The sequence below is a fragment of the Meles meles genome, chromosome 1, assembly GCF_922984935.1.
Source record: "Meles meles chromosome 1, mMelMel3.1 paternal haplotype, whole genome shotgun sequence".
NCBI classification, from domain to species: domain Eukaryota; kingdom Metazoa; phylum Chordata; class Mammalia; order Carnivora; family Mustelidae; genus Meles; species Meles meles.
Window position 1 is genome coordinate 121,117,527 of NC_060066.1, and position 15,543 is coordinate 121,133,069.

The following is a 15,543-nucleotide window of genomic DNA, read 5'->3' on the forward strand; positions in this document are numbered from 1 at the left end:
GACTGCAACTGGGGTCGGGTGGGCCGGGGGGCTGCAGGGGGCCCATTCGGTCCTAGCTTCCCATTTATGAAAGTCATCCTGTATGGGCTTTCTGGAAGTTTGGATGTTTAAAATGCAATTTACTAAGTGTAAACCATTGAAATATGACACATTTTTTGTGAGCTTGTTTGGCATTTTTTTTTTAATCTACAAGAAGCCTAAAAATAATGAGAGTGGCCCAGTTCTGTCTCATTCTTGGCAAACAGGCAGTATTGGTCTTGGATAAGAGAAGTGAGGCTTAGAAAAGTTGCCCAAAGCCAGAACTTACTCCTTGGCACATGCTGTCCTCCCCAATCCTATAAGACTCAGGCACCAAGGCCCACCCTCTATTCTTAAAGTCCTGGAACATTCTCCTGTAGTCTCTGCAGCTCCTCAGGTCACCTGGGACTACAGCCTGAGCTCTTCCTCCCCCATATCCTCCCACCCCCCACCGTCTAATCCCCGCTCCTTTCTGGCCAGAGGCCACTGGGTGCTCAGCCACAGACTCAGGTGGGTGCTGAGGACAGCGTCTCCACTGCCGTATGTCCCTCATCTTGTCTGTCTTTGCATACAGCTGAGAAACACTCCAAGAGATCCCCCCCCCTCGCCCCCAGACCAGACTGCTAGCAGGACCCCTGCAGCAGCTCCCACTGGAAGCCCCTCCCCATTCCTCTTCCTAAAGGACAGTCTCCTTTTCAAGTGTCAGGGATCATTCTCCGAGACAGCTGCCTGCATGACGCCCCGCTCCCCAGCTCTTTGCAGGGCAAGCGTGGTCAGGATAAGGTGGATCGCAGACCAGATGCGAACCTGGCCCCAGCCCCCTTTCCAGGCCTTCTGAGAGTTCAGCCACTACAAAGGTGTGACTTGAAGCCCAGTCACAAAATTGGGCGGCAGACTGGCTGTGATGTAGAAAACAGAAGCCTGTGGGGAGACTGCCGCGAGAAGGGACACAAAGAAAAAGGAAGGCGGGTCAAGGGAGCAAATGTGTGCAGCTCAGCTGAGCACTGTCCAGGGAGCCTAAAAGGGGGCTCGAACCCCCCAAGAAGCTTGTCTGCCTGACACCCATGGGGTTTCAGGGTAGCATAACTGGGAAAGCCCCTTAAATTCACCCGGATCCCTCTGTTATAACCCTCTGATCTGCATTTCCTATGTGGCCTCTCCCCTCCTGAAAGGAGCTGCTGGAACCTGGGAGCAGCAGTGGTCTGTCCTCTGATAGCTGTGGATGAGGGGGTCCTCACTGAGCACTAGGAAGTCTTCACTGAACACTAGGGTCCTCTCTGAGAGCTTGGGGTCCTGGCTGAGCACTAGAGGGTCTTCATTGAGCACTAGGGGTCCTGAGACCTCGGAGTCATCACGGAGCACTGGTGTTAGCTTTGACTCTCAGCTTCCCAGAGCCCTTACAGGCAGGTCTGCCCCAGTGATGGAGCCAGTCTCCATGAGCAGGTGAGTCAGGTTCAGAGAGCGTAAGACTAAGGATGGGCTCTCAGCCATGGCTCATTCTCAAGGTTGATGACAATCTCAGGACCTTAGACCTTCCCAGCTACCTTCTGCCTATTCCACCGTGTACTGTGTTCTCCAAAATGCCCTGAAGCCCTTTTCTTGGCAGACTTAGAGCTTTTCTCTCCTTGGGCCAATGTTCTCTTTCCAGGCCCGTACACCAAGCCCTTAATCCCCAGGTACAAACCTTCTCCAGGTACATGCCTCCTCCTGCAAAGTTCTCTCCTACTGCACCATTTCCCCAGAAAGATCAAGAGTGGAAGACCTCAAAGGCAAGACACGTCTTGCTTTTACCTGACCTAAGCTTGAAGTGGCCAAATCCTTTGTGAAAGTCTCCGCCCAACAACAGTGTCCCCAACTCTCTCCCACCCATGTAGTCCCAGTGCTGCCGGACACCACGTGATGCCACGTCCCCACCCCCATGGCGGCGCAGGGCTTTGACCCAACAGAAGCCACGCTTTGCAGAGATATGGTATTTATTGAAATATGCACCTGAAAACCTGATCGGTATGTGTGCAGGTGCGTGTGTGTGTGGGCGTGCGCGTGAGTGTTTGGGGCACGCATCCCTGGTCCGTGCTCAGCGGTGCCATCAGATGGCCTTGGCCAGCCCCAGGCGGTTGTTGACCCGGTCAAAGACGCTGTAGTACTCGCGGATGAAGACATCCCCCAGGATCCACAGCTGGGAATCACCTTCACCTTGGAAGCCGCTAGAGCAGAAGCCCATATCCTGGGAAGAGGCAAGGCTGAGATGAAGCTGGGCCCAAGCCGGGTCACCATGTCTGTGGGTGGCCCAGCCTCCCAGCCCCTGCAGTCCCTCTCCCAGCTAGCACTTCCTCTCATCCTTGAAATCACCTTCCGAGGGAGGCAGACAAGTATCAGATTCATCCCACTCGATAGATGAAGAAATTGATATTCAGAAAATCAAGCAACTTCATGCAAGTTCACTCAGTGGGGTCCCCTTACCCCAGTCTCCCTCACTTGTCCTCTCTGGCACCCCCACTTCATTCAGCACCTACTGCCCTGAGCAGCCAGTCCAGGCCCGAGGACCCAAGGCCTTGCCAGTTGTGTGTGCTCAGGGATAGGTCAAAACTGAGGCCAGTGGGTTGGGGGGGATAAGGGCTGGGTCCCCTCAAAGCCCAGGCTACCTACGAAAGTCCTGGAGAACACTCCAGGCCCCTGAGCTTAGAAGCCAGACCAGTGGATGGAGGTTCCCCAGGGGCCGTGGTCCAGCCTACCCAACCCTCCCACAGGCTGCCTGGGCTCTGTCCTTTCTGAGCCATTTCTCCCAGCATGAGGCTCCAGCGGCTACAGGGGAGGCCCAAGGACAGCAGGGCCCCGCTCAGAGAGGCCAGTTTGTCTAACTGCCCCTCCTGCACACCACTTTCCAACTGGCTGACTTGCCAGGAGGGGGAGGGGGCTAGGTGAACCCAGGCTTCCTCTCCCAAGAGCTCCTACCGTGCTGGTGTAGGCGGAGGGGGGCAGAGGGTACTTTTGGCCGTGGATCTCAAAGACCACATCAGGCATGCTGTTCAGGCTCCCGCAGTTGATGTCAAACTGAAGACCAGAGGAAAGTCATCTCAGATGGGCAATAGATCTGATCTGGCTCCATGAGGCAGAGAAAGGCCAAGACAGGACTCCCTCCTCTGCAATGGAATTGGTGGGGAGGGGCCTCCCCACTCAGAGGACTCTGGGGAGGCCCTCAGGCCTCAGGAGAGTTACACTGAGTGGGACCTCCTGTCAGCCAAGTCAGGAACAGCCCCAGCTTGAGACAAAGGGGGCTTGGCCTCCGTGTTTCCCCTCCAGGCTCAGTCGGTCCTCCCCCTCAGGACCCCGGGAGCACTTAGCATTCAGGGAAGCAAGGAGACCCGTGTGTGGGTGAGGAAAAATGGGGTAGAGCAGAGCTCAATGAGTCAGGAGAGTCCCAACTGCCACAGTGGGTCCGGCTGGAAGCCCATGGGGGAGGTCTCCTGAGACACCCCAGCCCCTCTGGGGAAATGGGCCTGGCCTTACCACACCATACTGGTCCTGTGTTGCTCCGATGGCTGTCTGGATGTTGAGGATGTCACTGCTGGGCCCAACCAGCATGGAGGTACCTGTGTCCAGGATGGCCTGACAGCCACCATCACAGGCCACCACCACGCCATTGACGGTAACCCTGCAGAGTGCAGAGAGGACAGCCTCGTGGTGAGTCCAGCATCCAGCCCCTGTCCCTGGTCCCTCCCATCCTCCCCTGCCAGGATCCTCAGGAAGAGGGGAGCCCAAGCTTAGGACTCTCAGCTGCTCCCCAACCCTCAAATACACAAATCAATCTTTTTTCAAAACCACGGAAGTCATGTGCACTAAGGGGTGGAATAAGTCCAGCACTGGATGCCTAAAGCTCCGTGTCAAGCTTTCTCCCCGCCATTCACTTGCTGCAGGCCTTGTGCAAATTACCATCCTTCCTGACCTTGGGCTTCTCATCCACAAAATGGGTACATTAACAACCCCTTCCCTGACCTCACCGATGGACCATCATGAGGTTCACGTTAGTGAATTATAAAATGAGGATACTAGTGTGGCCCCCACCTCCTAGGGTTTCAGCGAGGAGTGTACGAGACCATCTTGTTGTCACTCAGCCCAGTGTCTACAGGTAGTAAGGGCTCAGAAAGTGCCGCACTCTTACTCTTACTAATAAAGCCGTGGGGAATGTCAGCGTTCTCGCTGACTGAGCTCACTAGCCTTGCAAGGGTCCAATTCAGAATCTGATGGGCCAGGCTTACAAGTGCCTGTGCTTCCGTCCTTCCGGAGCCTCACGAGCTGATCCCCAGGCCCTGGCGTCCCCCTCCCCCGGAGCCAGGGCTGCTTCTCACTCACCTGTCCACGGTGAACTGCCAGTACTCCTGCACGGTCACGGGCACCCAGTGCAGGGAGCCTGTGTAGTAGGATGGGTCAATGGCTCCCAGCGTGAGCATACTCCCCTGGCCATTCCTGAAACCAAGGAAAGGCATATGGTGACCCTCGGACACCCTGGCTTGGAGAGGAGGAGCCGCAGCCCCACGTGGTGGGAGGGAGGCAGAGGCAGCTGAGACCCATTCCCACCAGCCTCCTTGCCCTTGACCCCCACTTCCTCCCTGCAGGTTCTAAGGGAGCTCTCCCACCTCCCTGATCTTTGGGGCTTTTCCCTGATAAGAGCATCCGCTCTCTGAGCTCCTCTGCCCCCAGACTGAGGCAGCATCTACGCATCTACAGCTTGCAGGGGACAGGGGAGGCGGGAACTAACCATCACGCAGTTCATATGACCACTAGGCTTGGCTGGGGCAACCCATAACTGTCATCCTGTGCCCAGCCCCCATCCCCAGCCCTTCAGCTACAATAGGGGAAAGGATCTTCAACCAAGTCCCACATACTTTGGATTAAAATTGCCACCCCCTACCTCTCTGTTCCTTCTGGGGCTTTCCTCGCAGCCAGGAAGCACAGCCACGAGGTCACCTGCTCCCACCCAGCTGCTTTTAGTTCCTAGACCCTGTAGCAAACTCTGTCTTGCCCCCGGGGCCTAGCACATGCTGTTGCCACTGCCTGTAGCATGCTATCCTCTGTCTCACCTGGGGAGCTCCCACGCGTGCCTCAGAGAAGCTTCCCCTGCCTGCCCTGCACACGCATCTCCACCAGACGGGGCTGCCCTCATCACTAAGCTTTCCCGGCACCCAGATCTGCCTGCAGTGAGTGCCCTTCTCACAACTGTAAACAAAATTGTGTAATTGTGTGTTGTCTGCTCCCCCGCTAGAAAGTTAACTCCCAGTTGGTCTGTTTTGCTAATGCATCCCCTTCTTCTGCCAGAGCACTTGCACATAGTAGCAGCCTACAAATATTGGTTGAGCAAATGAATGCATGAATGCACCAATGTACCCCTTGCCCAGGTGGACTTGACCTTGCTTGCCCAACACCTTCCTTCTCCTGAGTGTGGCGCTCTTCTCCCCATTCTGCCACCCTCCCTTCTGTCCAGCTGAGCTGCAGGAAGACAAAGTAGGGAGCACCAGACTGGGAGTCAGGAGCCCTGGGCTCCAGATGTGACTCAGCCACCAGTTCCCAGTGCGACCGTCCCTCCCACACCTCAGTTTCCTGGATAGAAAAAGGAGAAGGTTGGCCTCCTTTGGAGCCTACTCTGGAAGTCTGTGAATTTCAGTGACATCCACAGATGATTACGGAGGCCTGGCCACTTTGGACAAAAGATGTTAAACGCCCCCAGGCAGAGATGGGGTCAGGCTTCATGTTTTAAATGCCAGAAATCAAGGTCAAGTGTTGGTCCTGTGGATTCTGGCTGAAGTGGAGGCTACATTGGAGGCTTTTGGACAAGAGGTTGGGTCAGTCTGAAAACAAGGAGAGGGTTTGCTTGGATTCTAGCCACGATTCTTGAATTGCAGTGTCCCAAATGGATAGCCACTCCTCTGCCAAGAGACCTTGCCAGGCCCTGGAAGTCTGGCCCTGACTGGGGGCAGCTCCTACCTGGACAAATACACAGAGAACAGGTCTTTGGCCACCAGGTGCTTCTGCATCATGTTGTCGAACACAGGCACTGAGTACTCAGAGGCCAGAGTGGGGTAGGCCAGCCCCAGGATCCCGTCGAACTCAGAATAGGTAAAGACGTTGCCAGGCTCCTCGGTGCTCAGGCCCACAGTCTGCTGGGTGTCCACAATATTGGAGACCTGCAAGAGAAGCCGAGAGACCTCCACCAGGGGCCTTTGGCCAGAGGCAGGAAGATCCCGGGGCAGGCCTGTATCGGGATCAGCCTTGGAGGAAGGGGGCTCACTGCCCTCCTACGGGCAATGCAGTCATGTGAGCTTAAGAGAGGAAAAACCCTCGTTTCCCAGCTCTGCACCGTGGTCATGAAGGAACGATTCTGGCAAGGCCAGAGATGGAGGAGGAGAGGACACGGTGAAGGGTGCAGACGGCAGTGCTCACGGTGCAGAAGTTGGGGGGTGAGCCCAGAGAAGGGGATGGGGTGAGGGATGCTCCAAGGCCCTCTGCCAACCTGCAGCCCTACCATCGGTGACACCTGGGGCACCTGCCAGGGAACAGTTGGGAACAGCACAAAGGGCAGAGAGAACATGCACCCCCCATAGCATCCAATGGACCTAGCTGTGCACCCTTGCTCTGTTGCATGCTGATGGTGTGACCTTGAACAAGTCCCTCCCTGAGACTCCCTCCCCTCATCTGTTAAATGGAATAATAACATCTGCATCTCAAGGCAATGCTTAGGCCCGTATAATACGAACGCTGAACCCGTATTGAGCATTTAGGAAATGATTGGACTTTGGACATTAATGGCGCCGTGCTAGGCTATCTCTCCCTCCAGCTCTCCCGTTAATCTACCCACTTCCCTGCAGGACTGCTGAGCCCACCCACCCATTCTGAGCTCACAGGGCCTCCAGCTTCCACCTGTCCCCTTACAGTCAAACCACCCGCCACACACGCAGCCAAAGTGAGCTTTGAAAATGGACGTCTAGTCATGTCACCCCTTGCGAGGACCCTCCAGAGACCCCCAATGGCACTCGGGAGGATGCCTTTGTCTGAGAGTCCCTTCACATGCTCACCCTGCTTTTCACACCTGATCTCATACCTCTGAGCCCTTGACCCACACTCCTCTGCCCAAGCCTATCTTCTTTCTCCTCCTCCAATACCCCAACTTGTCCTCATTTCCATGTGAGCCTGCTGAGGGGGGGCCTGACCCCTGTGGTTTTCTCTCCTACCCCCGTCCCGGGGGGGAGGGCGGCAAGTGAAGGCCACCCTACGCCCCACAGCTGAGGCCAGCAGGCTCGGGCCAGCCCCTCCATGAAAACGTGGGATTTCCCCCTGAACCGAGAACAGCAGAAAAGAAAACCAGCGGCTCCAGGCCTCAGAGGAAGTAGGACACGGGCAGGAGATTCGCCTTCCTGGGGCCCAGTCTGCTGGGGCCACCTCAGCCAGCAGCTCTGGGGCCTCCACTATCTGGCAACAACCCCTGGGGAGGCCTGAGCTGGGTGGGCACTTGCCCTGCCAATGGACAAGCCTGAGGACAGGGCCGTCCGCAGAGAAGAACTGGGTCCCTTTGGGCTTAAAGCAAAAGAGCCTTCCACCAGGCCCAGGAAGAACTCAAGGAAGATGGAGGTAATAAGCCCCAGGGGATGCTACTTGACTTTGAACCTTGGATAGTGGGTGAGGAAGGAAAGCAAGAACCTAGTTCTGAGCCCTTCTATGTACTAATTAGTACTATGTACTACTTACATAGTACTTAGTACTATAATTCACATAGTACTTAGTACTAGGTACTAAGTTCAGCTCTGACACTCAGCTCCCAGCCACCAGCTGTGCGACTTCAGGCAAGTGACCAGCTCGTGGGAGCTTCAGTTTCCTCATCTGCATGATGGGGCTAATAGTCCCCTCCTAAGAACTCAGTTTACAGTGAGACCCCACAGGCGACACAGGAGAGCTGGCACAGCCTCGGGGTTCGGAACCAACTATGGCAAGGACCAATGAAAGAGGATGGGGAAGGTGGACACTGGGCACGGAGAAGCCTCTCGTGGGAACTCAGGGGGCTGGCCTGGGAAGGAGAGGAGGGAGGGATGAGCCACAGTCCCCGCCGGTTAAGATCGCTCTCAGAATCCCTACCCACCAAGCCCCCCACCGGGGGTCGGGGTGGGGGTGGTGCGTGGACAGGACGCAAAGGGCCTCTCCACCCAGGCTGGAGGTGCAGCCGCCAGAGCAGCTGCTGGGAGGCAGAGCAGCCACCAGGGAAAGAAAAGTGAGCCCCAGCTGGCCCCAAGCCCCACTCACAGTGACGGTATCAAGGCCCAGGAAGCCTTGCATGCTGCCTGTGCCGTACTGGATAGACAGAGGCTCGTTCAGGTTCTGGAAGGTGGAGGACTTGGCCGGGTCGAAGCGGTGATGGCTTTCTGAAACACAGACCCAAGGTTAGTGAGGCCTGTAGAATCTTCTTGCCTTTGCCAGAGACAGTCAGGGCCGAGATCCTCACTAGGCCTTGTAAGAAATGTGGGCTACCTACTAATCATTCTCACAGCAGAAAATAAGCAGCCCCCCTCTCTTGACCCCCAGGATTTAATAAGGAAAATTATCCTTTGCTGCTCGATCCAGCTCTCGGAACCCCAGAGCGACCTGTGTGGCTTCCAAACCAAAAAAGAAAGAAAAAAGCCATTCCTGGGGTTTCCATAGACTTGTTACTTTCTCCTGCTTTGTAACCTTAGGCAAGGCTCTTTTGTTCTCTGAACTTTGCTTCCTTCTCTGGTAAAGGGGGTAACAAGAGCACCAATTTCCCAGGATTGTTGGAGAAATCAGTTAGTACCATGTAGTAAACATTTATTCGTCACTAATGATAGGGCCGGTGACTTCATTCTCCCAGAACCTCCGGGCATGTCCTAGCCCCATTTTATAGAAGGGAGAACCGAAGACCCAAGGAGGGTCAGCAGCGTGCCTTGGCTCCTGATAGAGGCTAAATAAATAAGTAAATACTGGGCACCTGGGTGGTTCAGTCAGTTAAGCGTCTGCCTTTGGCTCAGGTCATGGTCCCAGGATCCTGGGATCGAGCCCTGCATCGGGCTCTCTGCTCAGTGGGGAGTCTGCTTCTCTCTCTGCCTGCTGCTCCCCCAGCTTGTGCTCTCTTGCTTTCTCTCAAATAAATAAAATTTCTTAAAAAAAATAAAGAGCTTAAGCTCCCCTAATTTCCAGAAGGTGCTTTACACATTTGACCTGTGATTTGCATACCTTCTCAATCTGCGGGCAGTTGGAGGGGCTGAGCAAGGAGATGGGGCACAACCCGGAGGCTGGGAATGTCAAAGCGAGCGCTCCTGCACCCACGTTCCCCCCAGCACCCTGCAACTCAAGAGCGGTGGCCAGAATCCAAGCAAGCCCACTCCTTGTTTCCAGGCTGACCCAACCTCTTGTACAAAATCCCCCAATGTAGCCTCCCATGCAACCCTAATCCACAGGACCGACACTTGACCTTGACTTCTGGCATTTAAAACAAGAAGCCTGACCCCATCCCTGCCTGGGGGCGTTTAACATCTTTTGTCCAAAGTGGCCAGGCCTCCGTAATCATCTGTGGATGTCACTGAAATTCACAGACTTCCAGAGTAGGCTCCAAAGGAGGCCAGCCTTCTCCTTTCACTAGGCAGGGCAGGCAGAGCAGCACTGGGTCAGAGCCTGGAGGGGCGGGTTGGAAAGGGAGGTCACTCACGGCAGGCATAACTCTTGCAGTAGACAGAAGGCACCCAGAGGTCAGAGGAGCCAGTGTCAAACACCACGGTGAATTCCTGGGGTGGGGTCCCGATGTAGATCTTCCCAAAATATTGACACTGGGGACAGACAGCCCGGGGTTAGGGGCGGGGAGGAGAGCATAGGGATACAGACCAATGCTTAGCATGAAGTACAAGGGAAGAGAGGGGAATGAGGGTTACTGGGGAGGGTTCTTCATCTCCAACCGCCACACTGGGGCTCCTCTCCGCACAGCTGCGCTGGCCTGTCCCTCCCATAAGCCCTACAACTCCTGCGGGAATCAGCCCCAGAAGCAGACTTCAGGTCAAAACATCACCCCTCTCTGATAGGAAGACTGGGCCCCGCCTGCCAGGGGCAGGGACATAGAGAAGGGACACCAGGGAAGTACAGACCCTGGGTCCCTGCCACCCCTCCTTGCCAGCCTCTCCAAGTGTCAGAACTTAGGGTCGGGACAGGACTGAACATGACCTAGATAAGACAACAAGCTCACAGGAGAGACAAGGCTGGCTATTTACTGCCAAGAGCGACAGATGAGGGGGAGACAGGCTCCAGGAAGGAAGAGCGCACAAGGGACATTCCTGTCATGTCTTGGGCGGCTGCCAACGGGCACCAGAACCCCATCCCTGCTGAGCCCAGACTAAGACATGGGTCACCGGGGCTGGGAAAGACAGGCATGGGGGTACACCTGGGAGCAGATCATGTGCCCCAAGGGATGTCTGCAGGTCACCTGAGCTCAGACCCTTCCGGCAGTGACCTTCAGAGCTTCGCTTTTGCCGGGACTGCTGACCGTGTGTGGAGCTGCCTGGGGCGGGGGATGGCCTCCGCAGCCCACAGGACTTCCTGATTTCCAGAAGGGGAAAGAGGCGGGGGCCAGGAGAAAGCGTCCAGCACACTCTGTGAGAGAAGCATTATTGGAAGGGGAGGGGAGAGCCACTCACGTCCAGGTAGTTGGTCAAGGGCTCACTGGCCACCTTCGCTAGGCTAGAGTACTTCTTGCTGATGGAATATGGGTGCTTCTTCAGAAAGTCCTCCAGGAGCCCATGCTCCTTAAGGGCCTTTCTCACCGACTTGCCTTTGTATAGAGGGACCCTGAGGAGACAGGGAAGAATTAGTGATGCCAGTGGGCATCTCCTCAGGGCTGCCCGGCCTCAGAGAAGTGCCCAGAGGCTCTAGGTTCTGTAATTTACTTCCCCACATTCCAGCTTTGTAACTCAAAGGAAAAATTAAATTTTGCATCAGTTCACAATTCCGTGCCTACCCTTGCCAAACGTAATACACTCTGGTGTTCCCTAGTCCTTCCTCTTTTCTCAATGCTGATGGAGACGCGGTGGATGGATTTTATAGCCTGCTCATGAGTTCCCCAACTCCAAGGTTTGAGAGACACAATGTCATTCATTCAGTCTCCAAATTCTCGCTGCTTCCCTACTATGGGCCAGACATTGCGTGGGGCCCAAGGGTGCAGTGTCTGCCATGTGGGAGCATGCTCTCTGGAGAGGAAATGATGTCCCCCACACTCTGAAAATGCTCCCTCCTTTGCGACCCCTGTGATTGGCACTCTGGGTAACCTAATGTGTGTGGAAATTCTTCAGAGGGTTTCAGCAGAGTGTGGTCCTCAAGATAGAGGACCTTCTGATAGAGTTTAGGTGTTGGATGATGGAAGCAAATCGTAGAAGAGACTCAAGAGGGAGAAGAGCAGAAGGGTTCTAGACCCTGCTTTGTAGTCTGTGGCACCTTCGGTAGCCCCCCAAGGTCCTCTGAGCTTCACCTCCCTCTCTGCAAAACGGGTGACCTCCTTCCTTCCCAGCCATTTCCAGCCCCGCCTTTGACCAACTTCTTCTGGCTTTCACCTCTCTGGCTCCTAGTTTCCCCTCCTATAGGTTGAAGTAATGCAGGCTGATGACCCTGTGTCCCTCCAGTTCTAAGGGCTATGTGGTCCTCCTCTGCGGGGCTGATTTAAGGACAAGAGGACAAGTGGAGACCACAGCTGTGAAAGGGCTTGGAGAGTAAGAAAATGTCAGGAGATCTAAGACCCTCAGAGAAAATGGGTTTTCCCATGTTGTTCACAATCCAAATAGATCCCAGATGGAATAGCCCTGTACGGGACTTATGGTCTCTCTTTCTGGTGCCTCCCTTCCCCAGCCCTCAAGTGTGACTTCAGCCAGGACCCAACAGAAATAAAAGGCCCTAAGACATTTCTCAACTTTTGTCTCTGATGATAAAAAAGGACATAAGCCCAAAAGGAAAGAGGTTCCTGGGCCCAATCCTACAGTTGCCATTTCCTGTGTACCCATGTCCTGGTCCCCAAAGCGTTCTGCTTGCTGGGCTCCTGTTCCCACTCAGCTCAGGATCCACTCGTGGAGGGCCTGGTGACTCCCACAGGGGCAGCTGCCTCTCCACTGAGCTGCTGTGTCCAGCATGAGGCCCCAGAGAACCTCCCTCAGAGGGACGCCGGCAGCCCACTGCCCCATGCCGAGAACCAGGAGGTTCCAAACATCATGGAAACCTCCACTTCCAGTGCTGTCCAGTCCCTGCACTGAAACCACCCGAAGCCTGGTTAGAAAAAACTTCCCTTTCAAGACACAAGGAGCTCTGACTTGTCAAAGGCCCCCTGGCCCCTTTTCAGGGATCCAGCTTCCCAGGGGTAGATTCAGGTCTCCCCAGGCTCATGGCTTGATGGAGCTCAAGGCTGAGAACTGGGGATAGGGTGATTTTGTGGCAAAAATGTAAGTCCACTTGGGACCAAGTCCTAGCTCCTCCACTATGAACTATGTGGCCTTCGGTAGTTCAGGGACCCTCCTCAAACAACAGCTGCCTCATCTGTAAAATACAAATAATAATATCTCCTAAATCCAGGAAGAATTGTGCACCCAGCAAAAAGCAGCTCAAGAAATATTAGTTACGGGGCACCTGGCTGGCTCAGTCAGTAGAGCAGGTGACTCTTGATCTTGGCATCATGAGTTCGAGCCCCAGGTTGGGTAGAGAGATTATTTTTTTTTTAATTATTTCCCAAAAAAGTATCAAATAAAAAATTATCAGCTATTAGTTTTGGAGGAGAACTTGGGAATTTCACCCATAGAGAGAACTTTATTTTGTCTAAGAAATGCATACATAGCTTTTTTATCATGTGCCAGGCACTGCTCAAAACATTTGACAAATACCAACTCATATACTCCTCACGACAACTCTGAGAGAGAGCTGCTTTCTGTTATCCTGATTTTACAATGGAAGAGGAAACAGGGCACAGGCAGTCAGGTTAGTGATGGAGCTAGGGATCAGATCACAGGCAGTTTGACCCCAGAAGCCACGCCCTTCATTTCCGTCTGACCCTGCATTGCTGCTCATCACCCCTGCAGTGGCGGGGCAGACTTTGAGGGAAAGGTCCCAAACGCAAAGGCAAGACTCTCCTGGGAACCCACAGCATGGCCGCGGGGACAGGTGGAAGACCAGGAGACACCCACCCAGAGCAGGTGCATGTGACGCCCTTCCCCTCCCCGGGTGCCAGATACCCACCTGGAGATCCCACTGCCCTGGGAAAGAGCGAGGACTGCAAGGAGCACCACGAGGCACCTCATCCTGGACTGCGGGCTGGCCACTGCTGGAGCCAGTCCTCCTTCCCACAGCCTTTATAGAGGGTCCTGGGTCCCCTCTGGCTGCAAGCCTGGGCTGCAGAGATGACCCCTTGACTTCAGGCTGCTCCACAAACACATTAAGTACCCAATACCCACTGCGATAAGGGCCCCAGACTCCACCCCCATGGGACTTCAAAGCCAAAGGACACGCATGCTTGATCTTTAGTCTGGGAAGGGTCACAGCAGCCTCCATGACCTGATTTCCCCTTCCAGATGGGACTTCTTGAGCTAACACAGGTGGGGCTACCACCAGAATCCCGTCTCAAGTTCCACCTTGGCAGCAGACCCCTCTCCTGCCCTTACTGCCTCTCCGCCTTGGGCTTGACTTCACAGGGAGCCCACAGCCTGTCCTGTCCAGGCATCTCCAGCTCAGTGCTCCCGGACTCACCTTCCAGGGAGCACTCCGTGTACCCCTGCGGCAGAGAGTGCTTCTTCAACCTGTCACCCTGGCTAAGAAAGACGGCAGGCCCAAGATTCCTGCACTGTCCGGGCTATGTCCCCCGGTTCCATGTTAGATGGGTGTTGGGAAGGTGAGAGGTAGATGCCAGATCCCCATGAGCACTGGGGGGGAGGGGGGACTGGCGGAAGTGAACAGGGAAGGCGGACGTGTGCCACACAGAGAAGGAAGGAGGGCGCCATGGTCAGATTTCAACAACAGGTAAGACCACGAGTCAGTCCCCTGGTCCGAGCCTCTCAGAAGCATATATGCAGGGCTTCGTGATAAGTAAGCAGCCCCCCGAGAGAGAGAGACAGGGCAGAAAGGGAAACAAAGGCTCAGGCACAGATGGGTAGAGAAAACCACATCCCAGGGTGAGGGGAGGCCATAAACTGGAAAGTCAGGATCAAATCAGGATTCAGGCAGGGGCTTTGGGGCCACAAGTATGATGGCAAGAGTGGTGCCGGCCGCCAGCACCCTGCGGGACAGACGTCTGGGTAGCAAGGAAGTGGAACAGAGAGGACAGGCTGGGTAGCCAAAGAGGCAGGCGTGCGCGGTGGGCCCTGGACACAGGGACACACAGAGAGGGACTACCCAGAAGTTTCCTGTATTTGATGAGATCCAACAACAGGGGAACTGAGAGTTTTATGGCGGGAGCTAGGAAGACCTCCAGACGGGGTTCCCTCCCACAGCAATGCCCTGCCCAGCCATCCTCGTCCCTCCTCAGAAGGCCTGTGTGTCCCATCCCAGCAACCCTGCATCGGAACGGTCTTTCTCGCCAGCACAGAGCACACCACACAGTAGACGCTCACTAAACCTTTGGTTAAGCAAATGAGTGAATGAACAGTCTTGCTCTGGAGGCCCAGCAGGGCCCTGTCTTTATGATGAGCTGCCGGTGAGGAGACAGAGACTCAGAGAGGAAAAAGACCTTGAACTGTCTCAAGAGTGTTGGTCTGACACCCCACACTGCCCCCGCCCCCACCAGGGCCCAGCCAGCTATAGGAATCTCATGAGTTTGCAATTTCAAGTCTGGGGCAATTCTGCTTTTAGCTCACCCCTGCTGAGCTCCGGGTACCCCTTGGGACAGGCTTGCCTGCATGTAGCACCAGGGGCCAGGCCCCTCCGGGGTCAACACTACCACGTGGGAGCACTCTGCTTCGCTTCCCCGGGGCCCCAGCCTGACCCAGCGGCAAACACTCCTGACAGTGAGCCTGGTAAGCCAAGCTTGGCCATCCCTCCCACTGGAAGGGGAGCCTCGAAGCCAAAAACTAAAGATCCCTTAGCACTGGTTGTTCTGTGTTTACTCACGAGATTGAGATCATTCTAACAGCATTCAAGAGCGTCCTATCAGGAATGCTGCCCAGACTGTACAGAACATCAGAACTGCTTATCCACAGGGGCAGGGCAGGAACTGCAAAAAGCTTTTAGGAAAACCACGATAAGATTTCATCACCGGCTACCCAGCACCAGGTGGGGACGACTCCCCTTGGTCCAGATTCTTTGTGCCGGGGAGATGGCCCACGAAAGTGGCTAAAGAACAATCAGGGCCTGGGGACGACCTCTCCTGGGCACACACCCCGCCCCCCGCCGCCCCCAGCGCCCATGATCCCCACTCAGGCATAAGCAGCCGCAAAGCCGCTTCAATGCAGCACCTCGAGCATCTTCTGTGCTCACCTCTCCATGCCCGGAGAGACTGCAGTTGGGGGAGGGACAGCTCCG

At 55.2% G+C, this 15,543-nt stretch overlaps 1 protein-coding gene across 1 annotated transcript; it reads right to left on the bottom strand.

Annotated features, from left to right (window-relative positions):
- Positions 1 to 2,104: 2,104 nt before the first annotated feature.
- On the bottom strand, positions 2,105 to 13,331 carry LOC123952929 (chymosin-like). The gene is made up of 9 exons (XM_046022639.1): positions 13,270 to 13,331; positions 10,698 to 10,848; positions 9,722 to 9,839; positions 8,305 to 8,423; positions 5,998 to 6,197; positions 4,369 to 4,482; positions 3,526 to 3,670; positions 2,971 to 3,069; positions 2,105 to 2,242 (listed from the first exon to the last, which is right to left on the bottom strand). The coding sequence occupies exons 1-9, from the start codon at positions 13,329 to 13,331 to the stop codon at positions 2,105 to 2,107; spliced, it is 1,146 nt and encodes a 381-aa protein (XP_045878595.1).
- Between the last annotated feature and the right edge of the window lie 2,212 nt (positions 13,332 to 15,543).